At 43.8% G+C, this 18,251-nt stretch overlaps 1 protein-coding gene across 2 annotated transcripts; it reads left to right on the top strand.

Moving 5' to 3' along the window:
• The first annotated feature begins 299 nt into the window (after nucleotides 1-299).
• On the top strand, nucleotides 300-18,156 carry LOC106570323 (ATP-binding cassette sub-family F member 1). 2 transcript variants are annotated; one of them, XM_014142517.2, is made up of 24 exons: nucleotides 300-599; nucleotides 1,211-1,257; nucleotides 1,391-1,462; nucleotides 1,870-1,996; nucleotides 2,129-2,160; nucleotides 2,305-2,406; nucleotides 2,866-2,922; nucleotides 3,256-3,354; nucleotides 3,505-3,573; nucleotides 3,840-3,914; nucleotides 4,036-4,125; nucleotides 9,183-9,305; nucleotides 9,988-10,174; nucleotides 10,360-10,499; nucleotides 10,751-10,899; nucleotides 11,414-11,497; nucleotides 11,665-11,789; nucleotides 13,566-13,678; nucleotides 13,776-13,950; nucleotides 14,033-14,107; nucleotides 14,193-14,263; nucleotides 14,385-14,586; nucleotides 14,731-14,868; nucleotides 17,275-18,156. In XM_014142517.2, the coding sequence occupies exons 1-24, from the start codon at nucleotides 530-532 to the stop codon at nucleotides 17,439-17,441; spliced, it is 2,589 nt and encodes an 862-aa protein (XP_013997992.2). In that variant the 5' UTR covers nucleotides 300-529; the 3' UTR covers nucleotides 17,442-18,156. The 2 variants fall into 2 exon arrangements, with proteins under 2 accessions (XP_013997992.2, XP_045550766.1); XM_045694810.1 differs by lacking the exon at nucleotides 2,866-2,922.
• The last annotated feature ends 95 nt before the right edge of the window (nucleotides 18,157-18,251 follow it).

The raw sequence follows: 18,251 nt of genomic DNA, 5'->3' as shown, positions 1-18,251 counted from the left end.
AATGCCCAGTCTTGAGCATGGTGTGTGCATTGCCAGGGTTGTGGGTTCGATTCCCATGGGGGGCCAGTTCAACAATGCATAAAATGAAATGTATGCATTCATTATTGTAAGTCGCTCTGGATAAGAGCGTCTGCTAAATGACTAAAATGTAAATGTAAAAAAATTTGAGTTTAATGTTTACACCATTCGATTTTTTTATGGACCAAATTCGACACTCATTGACCTCCATACGAAAACTCCTCGCTTGCTGAGAGAAAGAAACGAAAGAATGCCTGCTAGAGAAGACAGATTTTTGGCCGAGTTGGGACAATGATGTGTTTATACACGTCATTGAGTTAGGCCTCTCGCTTTGCTTCTTCCTCTTTGGTGGTGCTCTCGCTTCATCATGTAGAGAGAAGTTCTTAGGCCGCATGTGTTGTGACAAAACACTTGCGCTTCACTGACAGCCACACTTACCACTGCTTTTAAGTTATTTTAAGACAGATTCAGGTATTTATCTGTTAATATACGTATAAATAAATAGACGAAAATGCCCAAGAAAGCAAAAGAAGATGCAGAATGGGAAGGAGAAGAGGGAGCAGCCCCACCAGCGGCGGCAGGTAGCTAATTGTTAGCAGCTAAGCTAACGGTTACAACTGAATCCTTTCCAGCCACTGCACCACAGTTGTTAACGTTAACTATTGTGCATCAATGTCATATTTAATTAACAAGTAGCTGTCCTGGCTGTCATATGATAGGGCTTATTTTGACAACAGTGTGGCATTAGCGATGGTTAACTACCTAGAAACTACGTTAGCTAACTTGCTATCAATGTTTTGAAAATGATGCAATGCCATCTGCGTTCCTTGTAATTGTCAGACAAATGATTCCTTGTTCTCTCTACTTGACAGTCAAGTAGAGACACACTTCAACATGTAAAAGGGGTCCTTTGTGGAAGAATAATCAACACAGGGTCATGGCTAGTTATGAATTTCTCATTCATTGAAGTCATAAAGGCTAGGTTAGCTCTGTCATAGCTAACATGCATTGTTAGAAGAACTGCTGTGTTGCCAAAAGTCATTCTGAAAATGCGCTAGCCCTCCGCTTCCCTTATAACGGGCTTTACCTCCCCTCTGGCTCATTCAGACCCTCTCTTTTGTCACTCAGTGCATCCATATGTTGATGACAAACTTGCTAATTTTGTTACCTACATTTTCTCTCCCCTCTTCAGAAAAATCAGTAAAGAAAGGAAAGAAGGATAAGAAGGGGAAGAAGAGTGTGAGTATACCTCTTTTGGGGATATTTTGAGTAGATTGAATGAGGTGACAAAGAAAACGTAATTGTCGATGTGTGAACACATTAAACAAAATGTATCAACATTTCTCACTGACTGTCACACACTCTCTCACAGTTCTTTGATGAGCTGGCCACAGATAACAAAAAGGAGGATGGACCTATGGCGAAGGAGACTCAAGGAAAGCAGGTAATTGTTTTCCTTGACTAATACAGATGATCATATAGGTCATTTTCAGTTGGATTACTTATTTTTGCAATACTGTATCAATAACACGATGTCCAGTGATATGTTGTCATTAATAGGTCCACCTATTACATAATTGTTATGTTTCTTCCCTTCCCACCTAATTTGCTCTCTTGAAAGACAGAAGATGAGCTTGACGAGGTTGGGGAGGTAGCCACTACTAGCCAGAGTGGTAGCTAGCTTGCAGTATTGAATCTCCAACATAGAAAATCATGATATATATATATATATATCACATTTTAAAAATCGTGCCCTATGTGTTTCGTGTGGTCCCTCCCTGCTAATACCTAACCCTAGTAGTTATCATGTAAACCATCATGCCCATCTAATATAATCTCTCTTGCTCTCAGCCTCAGAAGAAAAAGAAAGACCGGCGGAAAGGTAAAGGTGGAGAGGGAGACGATGATGATGACGAGGATATGATGGAGAAACTGAAGAAGCTGTCAGTGCAAGCCAGCGAGGACGAGGAAGAGGAGGGTAAGTTGACTGCTTAGTAAGTCTGTCAAACGTAAATGATGTATACATTTCAAGCTGGAAATGTGCGGAGTTGATAGCTTAGCTAGCCTTTCATCAACTTCTTGCTCTTGCTTCCTCTCTCTCTTATTTCAGTTGTGGCCCCCAGAAAAGGCAAGGGAAGTAAGGTGAGTGTGTTGTGCATGCAACAGTCTTGATCACTATATCTACAGTCTTTGCAGATTTGATCACTGTCCTATTCTATTACATTTTGAGGGGAGACTACGCTATAATCCACCTTTAAATTGTATTTGTTCTTTTTGTTGTCTCAGGCCGGGAACATATTTGCAGCTCTCAGTCAGGGAGACAGTGATGGTGATGATGGAGTGGCTGGAGGGGAGGATGATAATGATGAAGAAGAGAGACGGATGAAGGTGTGTGGGGTTTGCTTCTTATGTTTATGTATCATGTTCTCTGACTGAATGTTGATTCTATTGATACTTTTTGTTTCAGAGGTCCAGGCAGCTCTAAGAATGTGTTTGTTTATTCATTAATCCATCCCTCCTCGTATCGTTCCTTCCTCTTCCTTTTCTACTGTCTTCTCTTTTGGATTTCATCACACACACACAATAAGACCTGCTACACATGTTCACATCCATATGCTAAGTTATTCCTAAATCATTACCTTTTTTTGCATTTCATCTACATGCTTTGGACAAATTAGCATTGGCCAGAAAGGTTGGGGCTTGCAAGGCACTTAAAATCTAATGATTTGAATCAAGCATGTTATTTTTCTTCATAATGACATGGTGCTCTGGTGTAAGGACATGTCTAATATGAAGGAACTGGTGTATCTGTGTGCGTGTCCGTGCGTCTTTAATACTTTAACACAGGAGGTTGAGAAGGTGCAGAAGGGCAAGAAAAAAGATAAACCTAAGCCAAAAGCAAAGGTGGGTGATGGAATGTTTCTTCTCCTTCTGCACTCTCTTTTCATTCCCTCTCCTTTCCCCTTTCTTCATACCCTTCACCCCTGTGCCTGTCTGTTTCCCATCCAACAGGCTTGATAACAGAAGGCAGCACATTTTAAATGTTCACTAACACATTCCCCTCTCAATCCATTCTCTTTTAATCCACTCTACTCTTTGTTTGACGTCTTTCTCTTTGTACACCTCATATCTCCAGATCTAACCCACTGAGATACTCAATACAATAAAATCGTGTGAGTCTGATCTCACTTGTTCCCAGACGTGGAGCCTCACTCTATTTTTACTACATAATACCAGGCTCCCTCCGATGATGAGGCGGAGGAAGAGAAGAAAGACAAGGATGAGAAAAAAGCTGTGAAAAATAACAAGAACCCAGAGGCTAAAACAGCACCCAAGGTCAGGCTTCTGATTGGCTTGGTGGAATATTGCTTATACCTATCAAATCATTTTAGATCTACTGGAGTACTTAGAGAGTATTGATTTGGGATTCAGCATTATGTTGAGAACTAAATGAGAAAGATCTCTCCTTTTTCTCTTCCTTTGTAGGCAACTGAGGAGGAGGAAGCAGAGGAGGAGAAGCCCCAGCCGAAGAAAGGCAAGAAGGAACAGCCCAAGGTGAGTGAAGAGCTCTCTGGTGTTAACAACACAAACTTTGTTTAAAACTGTTTTCCTTCTGGAATGTAGGGATGGCATTCGATTGAAAAAATAATATTGGGTTAGCGACGTATAGTGTGACCAAGTCCCAATACCCCCACTTGTAAACTGTCAAGAATGCAGGCCAATATAATGCATGGCTACAGTGTATGGGTCACAGTTCCACTTAATGTCTTGTCAAGGTAGTTTCTGTAAAACCATAATGCTGTGTGACTTGTCCCATTCAGAGGATGAACAAACCTGATCGCCCGCCTCGCAGCGAAGATGAAGAGGGTGAAGACGATGAAGATGACACAATGAAGGTGTGTTTTTATAGTCTAATCTGAGTCTGCTATATGGAAGGGTCATACATGGCATGTACAGCCACCATAGAACGTCTAACTCACTGTCTCTCCCTCTGTCTGCATCCCTCTCTACTGTCAGTGTGCTGAAGATGTGATCGCAGAGCAGGAGAAAGGTGACGACCCCTTTGCCAACATGAGCAAGAAGGAGAAGAAGAAGAAAAAGAAAATGGTAACCAGTCTATACATAAACTACAGGTCAAAAGTTTTAGAACACCTACTCATTCAAGGGTTTTTCTTTATATGAACTATTTTCTACATTGTAGAATAGTAGTGAAGATGTCAAAACTATGAAATAACATATGGAATCATGTAAAAACCAAAAAATTGTTAAACAAATCGAAATATATTTGAGATTCTTGAAATAGCCACCATTTGCTTTGATGACAGCTTTGCACACTCTTGGCATTCTCTCAACCAGCTTCACCTGGAATGCTTTTCCAAAAGTCTTGGAGTTCCCACATATGCTGAGCACTTGTTGGCTTCTTTTCCTTCACTCTGCGGTCTGACTCATCCCAAACCATCTCAATTGGGTTGAGGTCGGGTGATTGTGGAGGCGAGGAGGTCATCTAATGCAGCACTCCATCACTCTCCTTCTTGGTCAAATAGCCCTTACACAGCCTGGAGGTGTGTTGGGTCATTGTCCTGTTGAAAAACAAATGATAGTCCAACTAAGTGCAAACCAGATGGGATGGTGTATCGCTGCACAATGCTGTGGTAGCCATGCTGGTTAAGTGTGCCTTGAATTCTAAATAAATCAGACAGTGTCACCAGCACCCCCACACAATAACACCTCCTCCATGCTTTTACGGTAGGAAATACACATGCGGAGATCATCCGTTCACCCACAGCACATCTCACAAAGACACGGCGGTTGTAAACGAAAATCTCAAATTTGGAATCCAGACCAAAAGACAAATTTCCACCTGTCTAATGTCCATTGCTCGTGTTCTTGGCCCAAGCAAGTCTCTTCTTCTTGTTGGTGTCCTTCAGCAGTGGTTTCTTTGCAACAATTTTACCATGAAGGCCTGATTCACACAGTCTCCTCTGAACAGTTGATGTTGAGATGTATGTTACTTGAACTCTGTGAAGCATTTATTTGGGCTGCAATCTGAGGTGCAGTTAACTCTATTGAACTTATCCTTTGCAGCAGAGGTAACTCTGGGTCTCCCTTTCCTGTGGCGGTCCTCATGAGAGCCAGTTTCATCATAGCACTTGATGGTTTTTGCAACTGTACTTGAAGAAACTTTCAAAGTTCTTGTTATGTTCCACATTGACTGACCTTCATGTCTTAAAGTAATGATGGACTGTCGTTTCTCTTTGCTTATTTCAGCTGTTCTTGCCATAATATGGACTTGGTCTTTTACCAAATAATCTTCTGTATACCCCCCCACCCCACCTTGTCACAACACAACTGGCTCAAAAGCATTGAGAAGGAAAGACATTCCATAAATTTACTTTAAACAAGGCACACCTGTTATTTGAAATGCATTCCAGGTGACTACATCATGAAGCTGGTTGAGAGATTGCCAAGAGTGCAAAGCTGTCATCAAGACAAATCAATGTTTGTCACGTGCACCGAATACAACAGGTGTAGACCTTACAGTGAAATGCTTACTTACAGGCTCTAACCAATAGTGCAAAAAAGGTATTAGGTGAACAATGGGTAAGTAAAGAAATAAAGCAGCAGTAAAAAAGACAGGCTATATACAGTAGCGAGGCTATAAAAGTAGCGAGGCTACATACAGACACCGGTTAGTCAGGCTGCTTGAGGTAGTATGTACATGTAGATATGGTTAAAGTGACTATGCATATACGATGAACAGAGAGTAGGAGTAGTGTAAAAGAGTGGGTGGCGGGACACAATACAGATAGCCCGGTTAGCCAATGTGCGGGAGCACTGGTTGGTCGGCCCAATTGAGGTAGTATGTACATGAATGTATAGTTAAAGTGACTATGCATATATGATGAACAGAGAGTAGCAGCAGCGTAAAAAGAGGAGTTGGGGGGGGGGCACACAATGCAAATATTCCGGGTAGCCATTTGATTACCTGTTCAGGAGTCTTATGGCTTGGGGGTAAAAACTGTTGAGAAGCCTTTTTGTTCTAGACTTGGCACTCCGGTACCGCTTACCATGCAGTAGTAGAGAGAACAGTCTATGACTGGGGTGGCTGGGGTCTTTGACAATTCTTAGGGCCTTCCTCTGACACCGCCTGGTATAGAGGTCCTGGATGGCAGGCAGCTTAGCCCCAGTGATGTACTAAGCCGTACGCACTACCCTCAGTAGTGCATTGTAGTCAGAGGCCGAGCAATTGCTGTACCAGGCAGTGATGCAACCAGTCAGGATGCTCTCAATGTTGCTCTCAAAGCTGTAGAACCTTTTGAGGATCTCAGGACCAATGCCAAATATTTTTAGTTTCCTGAGGGGGAATAGGCTTTGTCGTGCCCTCTTCACGACTGTCTTGGTGTGTTTTGACCATTCTAGTTTGTTGTTGATGTGGACACCAAGGAACTTGAAGCTCTCAACCTGCTCCACTACAGCCCCGTAGATGAGAATGGGGGCGTGCTCGGTCCTCCTTTTCCTGTGGTCCACAATCATCTCCTTAGTCTTGGTTACGTTGAGGGATAGGTTGTTATTCTTGCACCACCCGGCCAGGTCTCGAACCTCCTCCCTATAGGCTGTCTCGACATTGTCGGTGATCAGGCCTACCACTGTTGTGTCGTCTGCAAACTTAATGTTGGTGTTGGGGTCGTGCCTGGCCAGGCAGTTGTGGGTGAACAGGGAGTACAGGAGGGTACTGAGCACGCACCCCTGGGGAGCTCCAGTGTTGAGGATCAGCGTGGCAGATGTGTTACTACCTACCCTCATCACCTGGGGGCGGCCCGTCAGGAAGTCCAGGATCCAGTTGCAGAGGGAGGTGTTTAGTCCCAGGATCCTTAGCTTAGTGATGAGCTTTGAGGGTACTATGGTGTTGAATGCTGAGCTGTAGTCAATGAATAGCATTCTCACATAAGGGTTTCTTTTGTCCAGGTGGGAAAGAGCAGTGTGGAGTGCAATAGAGATTGCATCATCTGTGTATCTGTTTGGGCGGTATTCAAATTGGAGTGGGTCTAGTGTTTCTGGGATAATGGTGTTGATGTGAGCCATTACCAACCTTTCAAAGCACTTCATGGCTACGGACGTGCGTGCTACGGGTCTGTAGTCATTTAGGCAGGTTACCTTTGTGTTGTTGGGCACAGGGACTATGGTGGTCTGCTTGAAACATGTTGGTATTACAGACTCAATCAGGGACATGTTGAAAATGTCAGTGAAGACACCTACCAGTTGGTCAGCACATGTCCGGAGCACACGTCCTGGTAATCTGTCTGGCCCTGCAGCCTTGTGTATGTTGACCTGTTTAAAGGTCTTACTCACGTCGGCTACGGAGAGCGTGATCACACAGTCGTCCGGAACAGCAGATGCTCTCATGCATGCCTCAGTGTTGCTTGCCTCGAAGCGAGCATAGAAGTGATTTAGCTCATCTGGTAGGCTCGTGTCACTGGGCAGCTCGCGGCTGTGCTTCCCTTTGTAGTCTAATAGTTTGCAAGCCCTGCCACATAAGACGAGCGCCGGAGCCGGTGTAGTATGATTTAATTTTAGCACTGTATTGACGCTTTGCCTGTTTGATGGTTCGTCGCAGGGCATAGTAGGATTTCTTATAAGCTTCCGGGTTAGAGTCCCGCACCTTGAAAGCGGCAGCTCTACCCTTTAGCTCAGTGCGAATGTTGCCTGTTATCCATGGCTTCTGGTTGGGGTATGTACATACAGTCGCTGTGGGGACGACGTCCTCGATGCACTTATTGATAAAGCCAGTGACTGATGTGGTGTACTCCTCAATGCCATCGGAAGAATCCCGGAACATGTTCCAGTCTGTGATAGCAAAACAGTCCTGTAATTTAGCATCTGCTTCATCTGACCACTTTTTTATAGACTGAGTCACTGGTGCTTCCTGCTTTAATTTTTGCTTGTAAGCAGAAATCAGGAGGATAGACTTGTGGTCGGATTTACCAAATGGAGGGCGAGGGAGAGCTTTGTACGCGTCTCTGTGTGTGGAGTATAGGTGATCTAGAATTTTTTTCCATCCGATTGCACATCTAACATGTTGATGGAAGCTTGGTGGAACTGATTTAAGTTTCCCTGCATTAAAGTCTCCGGCCACTAGGAGCGCCGCCTCTGGGTGAGTGGTTTCCTGTTTGCTTATTTCCTTATACAGCTGGCTGAGTGCGGTCTTAGTGCCGGCATTTGTCTGTGGTGGTAAATAAACAGCCACGAAAAGTATAGCTGAAAACTCTCTAGGCAAGTAGTGTGGTCTGCAATTTATCACAATATACTCTACTTCAGGCGAGCAAAATCTAGAGACTTCCTTAGATTTCATGCACCAGCTGTTGTTTACAAATATGCACAGACCGCCCCCCCGCCCCCCCCTCGTCTTACCGGAGTGTGCTGTTCTATCTTGCCGGTGCAGCATATATCCCGCTAGCTGAATATCCATGTCGTCATTCAGCCATGAAACATAGGATATTACAGTTTCTGATGTCCTGTTGGTAGGATATTCGTGATCGTACCTCGTCTAGTTTATTGTCCAATGATTGCACGTTGGCGAGTAGTATTGACGGTAACGGCAGCTTTCCCACTCGCCTTTTCCGGGTCCTGACCAGGCATCCGGCTCTTTGTCCTCTGTACCTGCGCCGCTTCCTCTTGCAAATAACGGGGATGATGGCCCTGTCGGGTGTTTGGAGAATGTCCTGTGCATCCTGCTTGTTGAAGAAAAAATCTTTGTCTAATCCGAGGTGAGTGATCGCTGTCCTGATATCCAGAAGCTCTTTTTTGCCATAAGATACGGTGGCAGAAACATTATGTACAAAATAAGTTACAAATAACACCAGAAAACCACATAATAGCACAATTGGTTGGGCGCCCGTAAAACTGCTGCCATTTCTTCTGGCGCCATTGTCAGGGTGGCTATTAGAAGAATCTCAAATATAAAATATATTTTTGGTTACTACATGATTCCATATGTGTGTTGATGTCTTCACTATTATTCCACAATGTAGAAAATAATATAAATAAAGAAAAGCCCTTGAATGAGTAGGTGTTGTAAAACTTTTGACCGGTAGAGTATGCTCGACCAGACACAGAAGAAGCTTTGTATTCATTGGAAGTGTGTGTCCATGCCTCTGTGTTTCTAGATAGAATATGAGAAGCAGGTGGCCAGTGTGCGTGCTGCCAACGCCATCGAAGGTGATTTCTCAGTGTCCCAGGCTGAGTTGTCTTCCAGGCAGGCCATGCTGGAGAACGCATCAGATATCAAGGTGACCTGACCCTCTCAACTTTTCTACTGTTACTTGATTCTGAAGAATTAAGTGAAAACTTAATAGAACATAGTTCTTGAATACTGAAGAAAATGTATTAAATGTTTCTTTGTAATTAGAGAGTATGAGGTAGTTCCTTCAACCATTCTATACTTTAGAAAAGGGATGGGCAACTTTGATGGGCAGAGGTTTTTCAGTTTTATAACTAATTTCCTGTAATTCTACAGATTTTGCCATAGGGTGGAGAGAAATGTTTTCAGTTTTGAATATGATATCTGATTGGGACTGACTAACAAAATCAATGGGGGCTCCCCGGACGTTAATTCGACCATGATAGTACATTTAGATTGCTGGCCGCTAAACTAACTTAGCCCATGTCTGCTAACATTTTTTTAGATTTGCTGACTGACTTACTATCAGTGACTGACATAACAAGAGAAAAACTGCTGGTGCACAACCAAATTTCGAAATTGCACCTTGTGTATTCTACTGCTCTAACGTGTGACAGTAAGTTCACACCCCAATTGAGTTCCTAATTAAAAACAAAAATGGAAATTGATCTGAGGGCCTTCGGGCCGCCAGTTGCCCATCCTGCCTGTACAATGTCAAGTGGGAATCCATGAAGTTCTATGAGTATCAGAGTTCACCTGTAGGGGTTTCAGTGTTTTAATGTCTCCCCCAGCTGGAGAGGTTCAGTATATCAGCTCACGGGAAGGAGCTGTTTGTCAACGCAGATCTCCTGGTGGTAGCAGGAAGACGCTACGGTCTGGTTGGACCTAATGGGAAGGGGAAGACCACTCTCCTGAAACATATCGCCAACAGAGTTCTCAGTATCCCTCCTAACATCGATGTGCTGCTCTGTGAGCAAGGTATGTCACTTGCCCTCTGAAGAATACCCCCCCACCCCATCATACCCTTCTCTCTCTGTCTCCCTCTCATCATCTATCTGTTTGCATGTCTTTTGTCCCTACCCCCTGTCTCAACACTCCTCTCTTCTCCCTTCACCCCCAACCCTCTCTCCCCCCTCTCTAACACCCTATGTCTCTCTCCATAGAGGTGATAGCTGATGACACCCCGGCGGTCCAGGCTGTGTTGAAGGCAGACACGAGGCGTCTGAAGCTCCTAGAAGAGGAGAGACAACTCCAGGCTCTGCTGGAGAAAGGAGAAGACAGCGTGGCTGAGAGACTGGACAAGGTATGGTGAAACATTATAATGAAACCCTAATACCTAGTTAAATAAAAACAATTATAAAAGTTAGATCTGCCAGGCGAAATATCCACCTCCTAATTTCTATGATAATGTATTGGATACAGCGTTTTTTAATTCAGACTGTGGTAACAGACTTTGGAGTTATTGTCTCTTAGGCTGCATTGAGACAGAAATGTAATATCTGTCAATAGACTAAGCCACTGCTTGTCTACATGTTGTGTGTCCGTCTCAACCAGGTCTATGAGGAGTTGAGGATTATTGGGGCAGCAGCAGCGGAGGCGAAAGCCCGTCGTATCCTGGCTGGTCTCTCCTTCACCCCAGAGATGCAGAATCGAGCTACCAAGAAGTTCTCTGGAGGCTGGAGGATGAGAGTCTCACTTGCCAGGTAAGACTTTTTTGGAAATCCAGGTGTAGGATCTTAATTTGATCACTCTTTTGTTGTTGAGAATTTGAAAGGCAGATGAGTTTCATGATTTCAATAAATTCACTGAAAACCCACACTACCACATGGTTATTAATAGTATCGCACTTTTCATGTAACCTACTTTTGGCCAGCTAATGGCATAACCACCAATCAAGCAACATTATGGACTTAACATTCAAATCCTGTTGCTGCAGGATTATTTTACCATGACAACATAGGTCAAATGAAGATCCTATATCTGTAGACCCCCCTATGCCTGCATAGGCACTTCTATAGATCTGAATGGATTTGATTTAGAGGTTTTAGCTATATGAGAATTGCTTCAATAGTTTTTTCTTTAGCTACTTTATAAGTGCATTTTTGCAGTCACTTTTAGAGATAATAAAACAAAAGCATAACAGAGATAGAAACAGCAGAAATAAAAACAGCAGTGAAAACTGTAACCTAAGCTTCCTGTGGCTGTCTCTCCTACCAGAGCTCTGTTCATGGAGCCCACCCTGCTGATGCTGGATGAGCCCACCAACCATCTTGACCTCAACGCTGTCATCTGGCTCAACAAGTAAGGGCACACCACACAGTCTTTTACTTAAATATCATTTGTTTCACAGGGACAGGACACAGTGATAGGCCGCACAACATGCAGCTGCTTACTCAATGGGTCTCCTTTCAGCCCTGCATCTGTGAATGATACACTACAGTGGCTAATATATCAATCTCTCCACCTAGCTACCTTCAGGGCTGGAAGAAGACTCTGCTCATCGTGTCTCACGACCAGAGTTTCCTGGACGATGTGTGTACTGACATCGTTCACCTGGACAACCAGAAACTTTACTACTACAGAGGGAACTACTGTGAGTATTAGCTAAGTACATTCTTTCTCCTTCCCCACAAACTGTTTGCCTGGAAATACTTCAACACAACAAAAAACAAAAATGTGTGTTTTTGGTTATTGACGTACTACACTGAACAAAAATATAAACGCAACATGTAAAGTGTTGGTCCCATGTTTCATGAGCTGAAATAAGATCCCAGAAGTGTTCCATGTGCACAAAAAGCTTATATCTCAAAAGTGTTTACATCCCTGTCCTTTGACAAGATGATCCATCCACCTGACAGGTGTGGCATATCAAGAAGCTGATTAAACAGCGTGATCATTACACAGATGCACCTTGTGCTGGGGACAATTAAAGGCCTCTCTAAAATGTGCAGTTTTGTCACACAACACAATGCCACAGATGTCTCAAGTTTTGAGGGAGCGTGAAATTGGCATGTTGACTGCAGGAATGTCCACCAGAGCTGTTGCCAGAGCATTGAATGTTAATTTCGCTACCATAAGCCGCCTCCAACGTCGTTTTAAAGAATTTGGCCGTACGTCCCACCGGCCTCACAACCACAGACCACGTGTAACCACGCCGGCCCAGGACCTCCACATCCGGCTTCTTCACCTGCGAGATCGACTGAGACCAGCCACCCGGACAGCTGATAAAACTGTAGGTTTGCACAGCCAAATAATTTCTGCACAAACCGTCTCAGGGAAGATCTGCGTGTCCTCACCAGGTTCTTGACCTGACTGCAGTTCGGGGGCATAACCGACTTCTGTGGGCAAATGCTCACCTTAGATGGCCACTGGCACGCTAGAGAAGTTTGCTCTTCACAGATGAATCCCGGTTTCAACTGTACCGGGCAGATGGAAAACAGTGTGTTTGGAGTCGCATGGGCAAGCGGTTTGCTGATGTCAATGTTACGAACAGAGTACCCTGTGGTGGCGGTGTGGATATGGTATGGATAGGCATTAGCTACAAACACAATTGCATTTTATCGATGGCAATGTGAATGTGCAGAAATACCGTGACGAGATCCTGAAGGCCCATTGTCGTGCCATTCGTCCACCACCTCATGTTTCAGCATGATAATTCATGGCCCCATGTCGCAAGAATCTGTACATAATTCCTAGAAACTGAAATTGTCCCCGTTCTTCCATGGCTTGCATACCAGACATGTCACCCGTTGACCATGCTTGGGATGCTCTGGATCGACGTGTGTTCCAGTTCCAGCCAATATCCAGAAACTTCGCACAGCCATTGAAGAGGACTGGGACAACATTCCACAGGCCACAATCAACAGCCTGATCAACTCAATGCGAAGGAGATGTGTCGCTGCATGAGGCAAATGGTCACACCAGATACTAACTGGTTTTCAGATCCATGCACCTACCTTTTTTTTTTTTAAGGTATCTGTGACCAACAGACAGTCCTGTGAAATCCATCGATTAGGGCCTAATGAACTGTAACTCAGTAAAATCTTTGAAATTGTTGTATGTTGCATTTTTTTGTGTGTAGGTACATATTCTATTAATGTAGAACATGTATCTGATCTCTCCAGGAGTAGCATCAGTTGTTGTCTTTTGCATGCTAGGGGCATCTAACCCTCGCACTTGTGTTTTTCCATTGGCACCAACTTCGTTGATAACCACTTTATTGACAAAATGTACTTCATACAACTGAGATTTGGTTATTTATGACTGAGCTGTCTCACCTAGCTATCTTAAGATGAACTGTTGCACTACATCTGGATACGAGTGTCTGCTAATTTAATAAAATGTCTTTTTCACTCTGTCTCCCTCTCAGTGACGTTTAAGAAGATGTACGTTCAGAAGCAGAAGGAGCTCCAGAAACAGTACGACAAACAGGAGAAGAAGCTCAAAGATCTCAAGGCTGGAGGGAAGTCCACCAAACAGGCTGTAAGTTTAGTTCAGCTACCTCTGTTTAGACATGGTTCTACCCGGATCTGTCTCTCTGTACTTCTCCCATCATCCACTGTTTTCTGTCTCTCTCTAGGAGAAGCAGACTAAGGAAGCCTTGACCAGGAAGCAGGCAAAGGGAAAGAAGAAGGGAGGAGTGGAAGAGGAGAGTCAGGAAGCAACAGAGCTGCTCAAACGACCCAAAGAGTACACTGTCAAATTCACCTTCCCCAACCCCCCTTCTCTCTCTCCTCCCATCCTTGGACTGCACAGTGAGTTCTCCCTCTCTCTTTTTTTCTCTTCCTCTCTCTCTTTGTATATCCCTGTTAACCCTCCGCTCTCTGTCTGTCTCAGGTGTGGACTTTGCCTTTGAGGGACACAAACCTCTCTTCAAGAATGTGGACTTTGGTATCGACATGGAGACTAGAAGTATGGAGAAATTATTTCTGTTTGAAAACCTGGGCCATGTCATTAGCCTCCATACTATACCTGACAGCTCTTTATCCTTGTTCAGTTTGTATAGTTGGTCCCAATGGAGTCGGGAAGAGTACGCTACTACTACTTCTCACTGGCAGGTTAAATCCAGTGAGTTTGCCTCCAAACAAAAACAACAAAAGTATCCTTACAAATGCAAATACGGCATCTGCTTTTTCACTGATGGGTGTAACTGTGTGTCAGACTAAATGTGTGTTGATTTGCCTTTCAGACCAAGGGGGAGATGAGAAAGAACCATCGGTTGAAGGTGGGCTTCTTTAACCAGCAGTATGCTGACCAGCTGAACATGGAGGAGGCAGCTACAGAGTACCTCCAGAGGAACTTCAACCTGCCCTACCAGGACAGCAGGAAGTGTCTGGGCCGCTTCGGACTGGAGAGTCACGCACACACCATCCAGATCTCCAAGCTATCAGGTTAGGATTAGAAACCTGCATGCGCACACACACCATCCAGATCTCCAAGCAATCCGGTTAGGATTAGAAACATGCATGCACACGCATGTGCAAACACACACACGATCATCCATCGTCAATCTGTTTATGTTCCTCTCCATCCAGGTGGTCAGAAAGCCCGAGTGGTATTTGCTGAGCTGGCCTGTCGGCAACCTGACGTTCTCATCCTGGATGAGCCTACTAACAACCTGGACATTGAGTCGATCGATGCCTTATCAGAAGCGATCAATGAGTACAAAGGAGGTATGTACACAAATATAAGAGGCTGTTTGATATTGAGGGTTTATTTTGTTTAAATGAAGGATCAGAAAGTAGCCTCAGATATGGGGTAGTGGTGGCCAATTGTTTTCGGCACTGAGCAAATTTCAGGTCTGCTGAGCACAAATTTGAACGTTGTGAAAATTGTGTAACTTCTGGTGGGTGTTTACTGTGAACTCTGAGGCTGTACCTGCTTTAAGTTACAATTTTAATAGTGGCCAAGTAGGCCACTGTGGCTATTTGATCATAATGTGGGCCTATCAGAGTGGCCTACCATTAAAAAAAAAAATGTAGAAAATGCATAATATCCCATAATATATTAACATGGAAATAGCTGTTCTATCATTCATTCTACAGAAGCAGCCAATGTGTGGTGTTAAAATGTAGGCCTACATTCCATGAGACTTTTGGGGGAAAAAAACATGTAGGGATTGACATGAACCTGTTTATCCACTTGTCCTTCAGACAAGGTGACTGAAAGAAATTGATGCAAGAAACAACTTTACAAAAATCTAAACGCAACATGCAACGATTTCAAAGATTTTACTGAGCTATAGTTCATATTAGGAAATCAGTCAATTGAAATGAATTAATTAGGCCCTAATCTATGGATATCACAGGACTGGGAATACAGATATGCATCTGTTGGTCACAGGTACCTTAAAAAAAAAGGTAGGGGCGTGATAAGAAACCTAGTCAGTATCTGGTGTGTCCCGCTGCATGAGACCACATCTCCTTCGCATAGAGTTGATCAGGCTGTTGATTGTGGCCTGTGGAATGTTGTCCCACTCTTCAATGGCTGTGTGAAGTTTCTGGATATTGGCGGGAGCTGGAACACGCTGTCTTACACGTCGATCCAGAGCATCCAAAACATGCTCAATCGGTAACATTGGTTAACAATAGGTAACAGAGTATGCAGGGCATGGAAGCACTGGGACATTTTCAGCTTCTAGGAATTGTGTACAGATCCTTGAGACATGGGGCAGTGCATTATCATGCTGAAACATGAGGTGAGGGCGGCAGATGAATGGCACGTCAATGGGCCTCAGGATCTCGTCACGTTATCTCTGCATTCAAATTGCCATCGATAAAATGCAATTGTGTTCATTGTCTGTAGCTTATGCCTGCCCATACCATAACCCCATCCCTCCCATGGGGCACTCTGTTCACAACATTGACATGAGCAAACCGCTCGCCCACACAACACCATACACCTGGTCTGCGGTTGTGAGACCGGTTGGACGTACTGCCAAATTTTCTGGAGGCAGCTTATGGTAGAGAAATGAACATTCAATTATCTGGCAACAGCTCAGGCTGACATTCATGCAGTCAGCATGTCAAGTTGAGGGAGAGTACAATTGGCATCTGTGGCATTGTGTTGTGAGAAACTGCATATTTGAGTGGCTTTTTATTGTCCCCAGCACAAGGTGCACCTGTGTAATGATAATGCTGTTTAATAATCAGCATCTTGATAATCCATCCACCTGACAAGTGTGGATTATCTTGGCTAAGGAGATATGCTCACTAACAGGGATGTAAACAAATTTGTGCCCAAAATGAGAGAAATAGGCTTTTTGTGCGTATGGAACATTTCTGGTATCATTTATTTCAGCTCATGAAACATGTTGCGTTTTATATTTCTGTTCAGCCTAAAATTCATTATTACCATACTATTTATTACCACACTATTATTAATCAGACAAGTTATGCTACCCTCTGCCGACAGACTACTTAGCTTATTCAAGCCTGTCTCAAAATACAACACTGCTCTTTACCTAACTTGCTTTTCAAAGATGGCTAGAAATGCACACTTTTGTGCTCTTGAAGGAAGCAACCACTGCCCCATTGTTGACCAGAAAATAGCTATAACTATTGTTTTGAGCTCAAAGCAAGAGCTGCATCTACTCTCGACCACTCGTGCTGTAAACACAGTCCAGTTCAAAGTAAATGGCACAGATCCATATGGCAATGGTCTATTTGCATATAGGGATACTGAGGGCTGATTGGTTATGGCACACCGGTTTCTATAAAGTATGGGCCTGAATCGTGCCTGTCAATGCAGTAGAATCCGACTGCAATGTGCTCTGCCTACAATAAAATCTATTGCATTGTTTGTTTTGTTTTGGTATGTTGATTTGATCACAATTTGCACAGTAGAGGGAAATGTTGTGTTAACTAGTTTTCCCCTTTCAACTTAACTAATCTCATGCTTCTCTGCGCGTGCTGATATTTCTCCTGCGGGAGCTGCACACAGCTTAGAGGGAAGTGGTGGTGGCATAAATAAAATGTCTGTCAACATCAAGCATGCTGCTGATGGTGCCTTTTTGTAGATACTTCTGACAGTGTTTCTCATATGTAACATGTTTATTCCTTGCTGTTGTCCCTCCATAGCGGTGATCATTGTGAGCCACGATGCCCGGCTGATCACTGAGACAGCCTGTCAGCTGTGGGTGGTGGAGGACCGGTCTGTCAACCAGATAGACGGGGACTTTGAGGACTACAAACGGGAGGTCCTGGAATCACTGGGGGAGACCCTGGTCCACAAGGTCAAAGAGTGACCTACCTACTGCAGAACCAGGGCTCTATTGGCACTCTATTCCCTGTACTGCACCATTTTTCACCAGAGCACTATGGGCCCTGGTAAAATGTACTGCCTATGTAGGGAATAGGGTGCCATTTTGAAAAGACCCCAGGAGGAAATAGAAATGTAATGCAAAATAACCTACCACTGAAGCTGGCCATGTCATCAGCTCAGTGCTGGAGTGAATCTCGATAGTCTAAAGTGGCTTTGTTTCCTTGTCTCGCCTGATCGTTCACCACTTATTTGAATAAGCATCATGGCTGAAGTCTCTCCCAAATCAGTTTATTCAAAGAAAGGTGTGGTGAGGAAGCCACGTTAAGAGTATTGAGAATACACCCCTGGTGTACTGCAGTATCCTCTCGGCCTATGAGATGCATACATTTTCTTAAGTTCAATTTGCCACCTTGCCCCTCTCCACACAACTGTAGATCTGAAAAGATAGGGTGTGATTTGGAATTCAGAATTTGACTGGACAAGTGGGCATGTGTCAGTCAGCCAGGTGACAATGGGACAGAAAGAAAGCGTAATATGCTGAAGTATTTCTATTGTAGAGGAAATGGCAATACATTACCACTGGATTCACACGTAGAAACCACGCTCTTATTAACTGGGAATAAACATGTTGACACCTGTATGATCAAGTATTTACTACAGCCAAAAAGGCAATTAAATAAATGGATTTTGCATCTTAATGTCTTTATTGTACAACTTGTCTCTGAATATTAAACATTGAGCATAGATATAGAACAGATTAGACATCAGCTCATGTACATGAGAAATCTAAATC

Source organism: Salmo salar, chromosome ssa14 (genome assembly GCF_905237065.1).
Source record: "Salmo salar chromosome ssa14, Ssal_v3.1, whole genome shotgun sequence".
NCBI lineage: Eukaryota > Metazoa > Chordata > Actinopteri > Salmoniformes > Salmonidae > Salmo > Salmo salar.
Note: the sequence above shows the minus strand (reverse complement) of the source record. Positions and strands in the feature narration are given on the sequence as shown.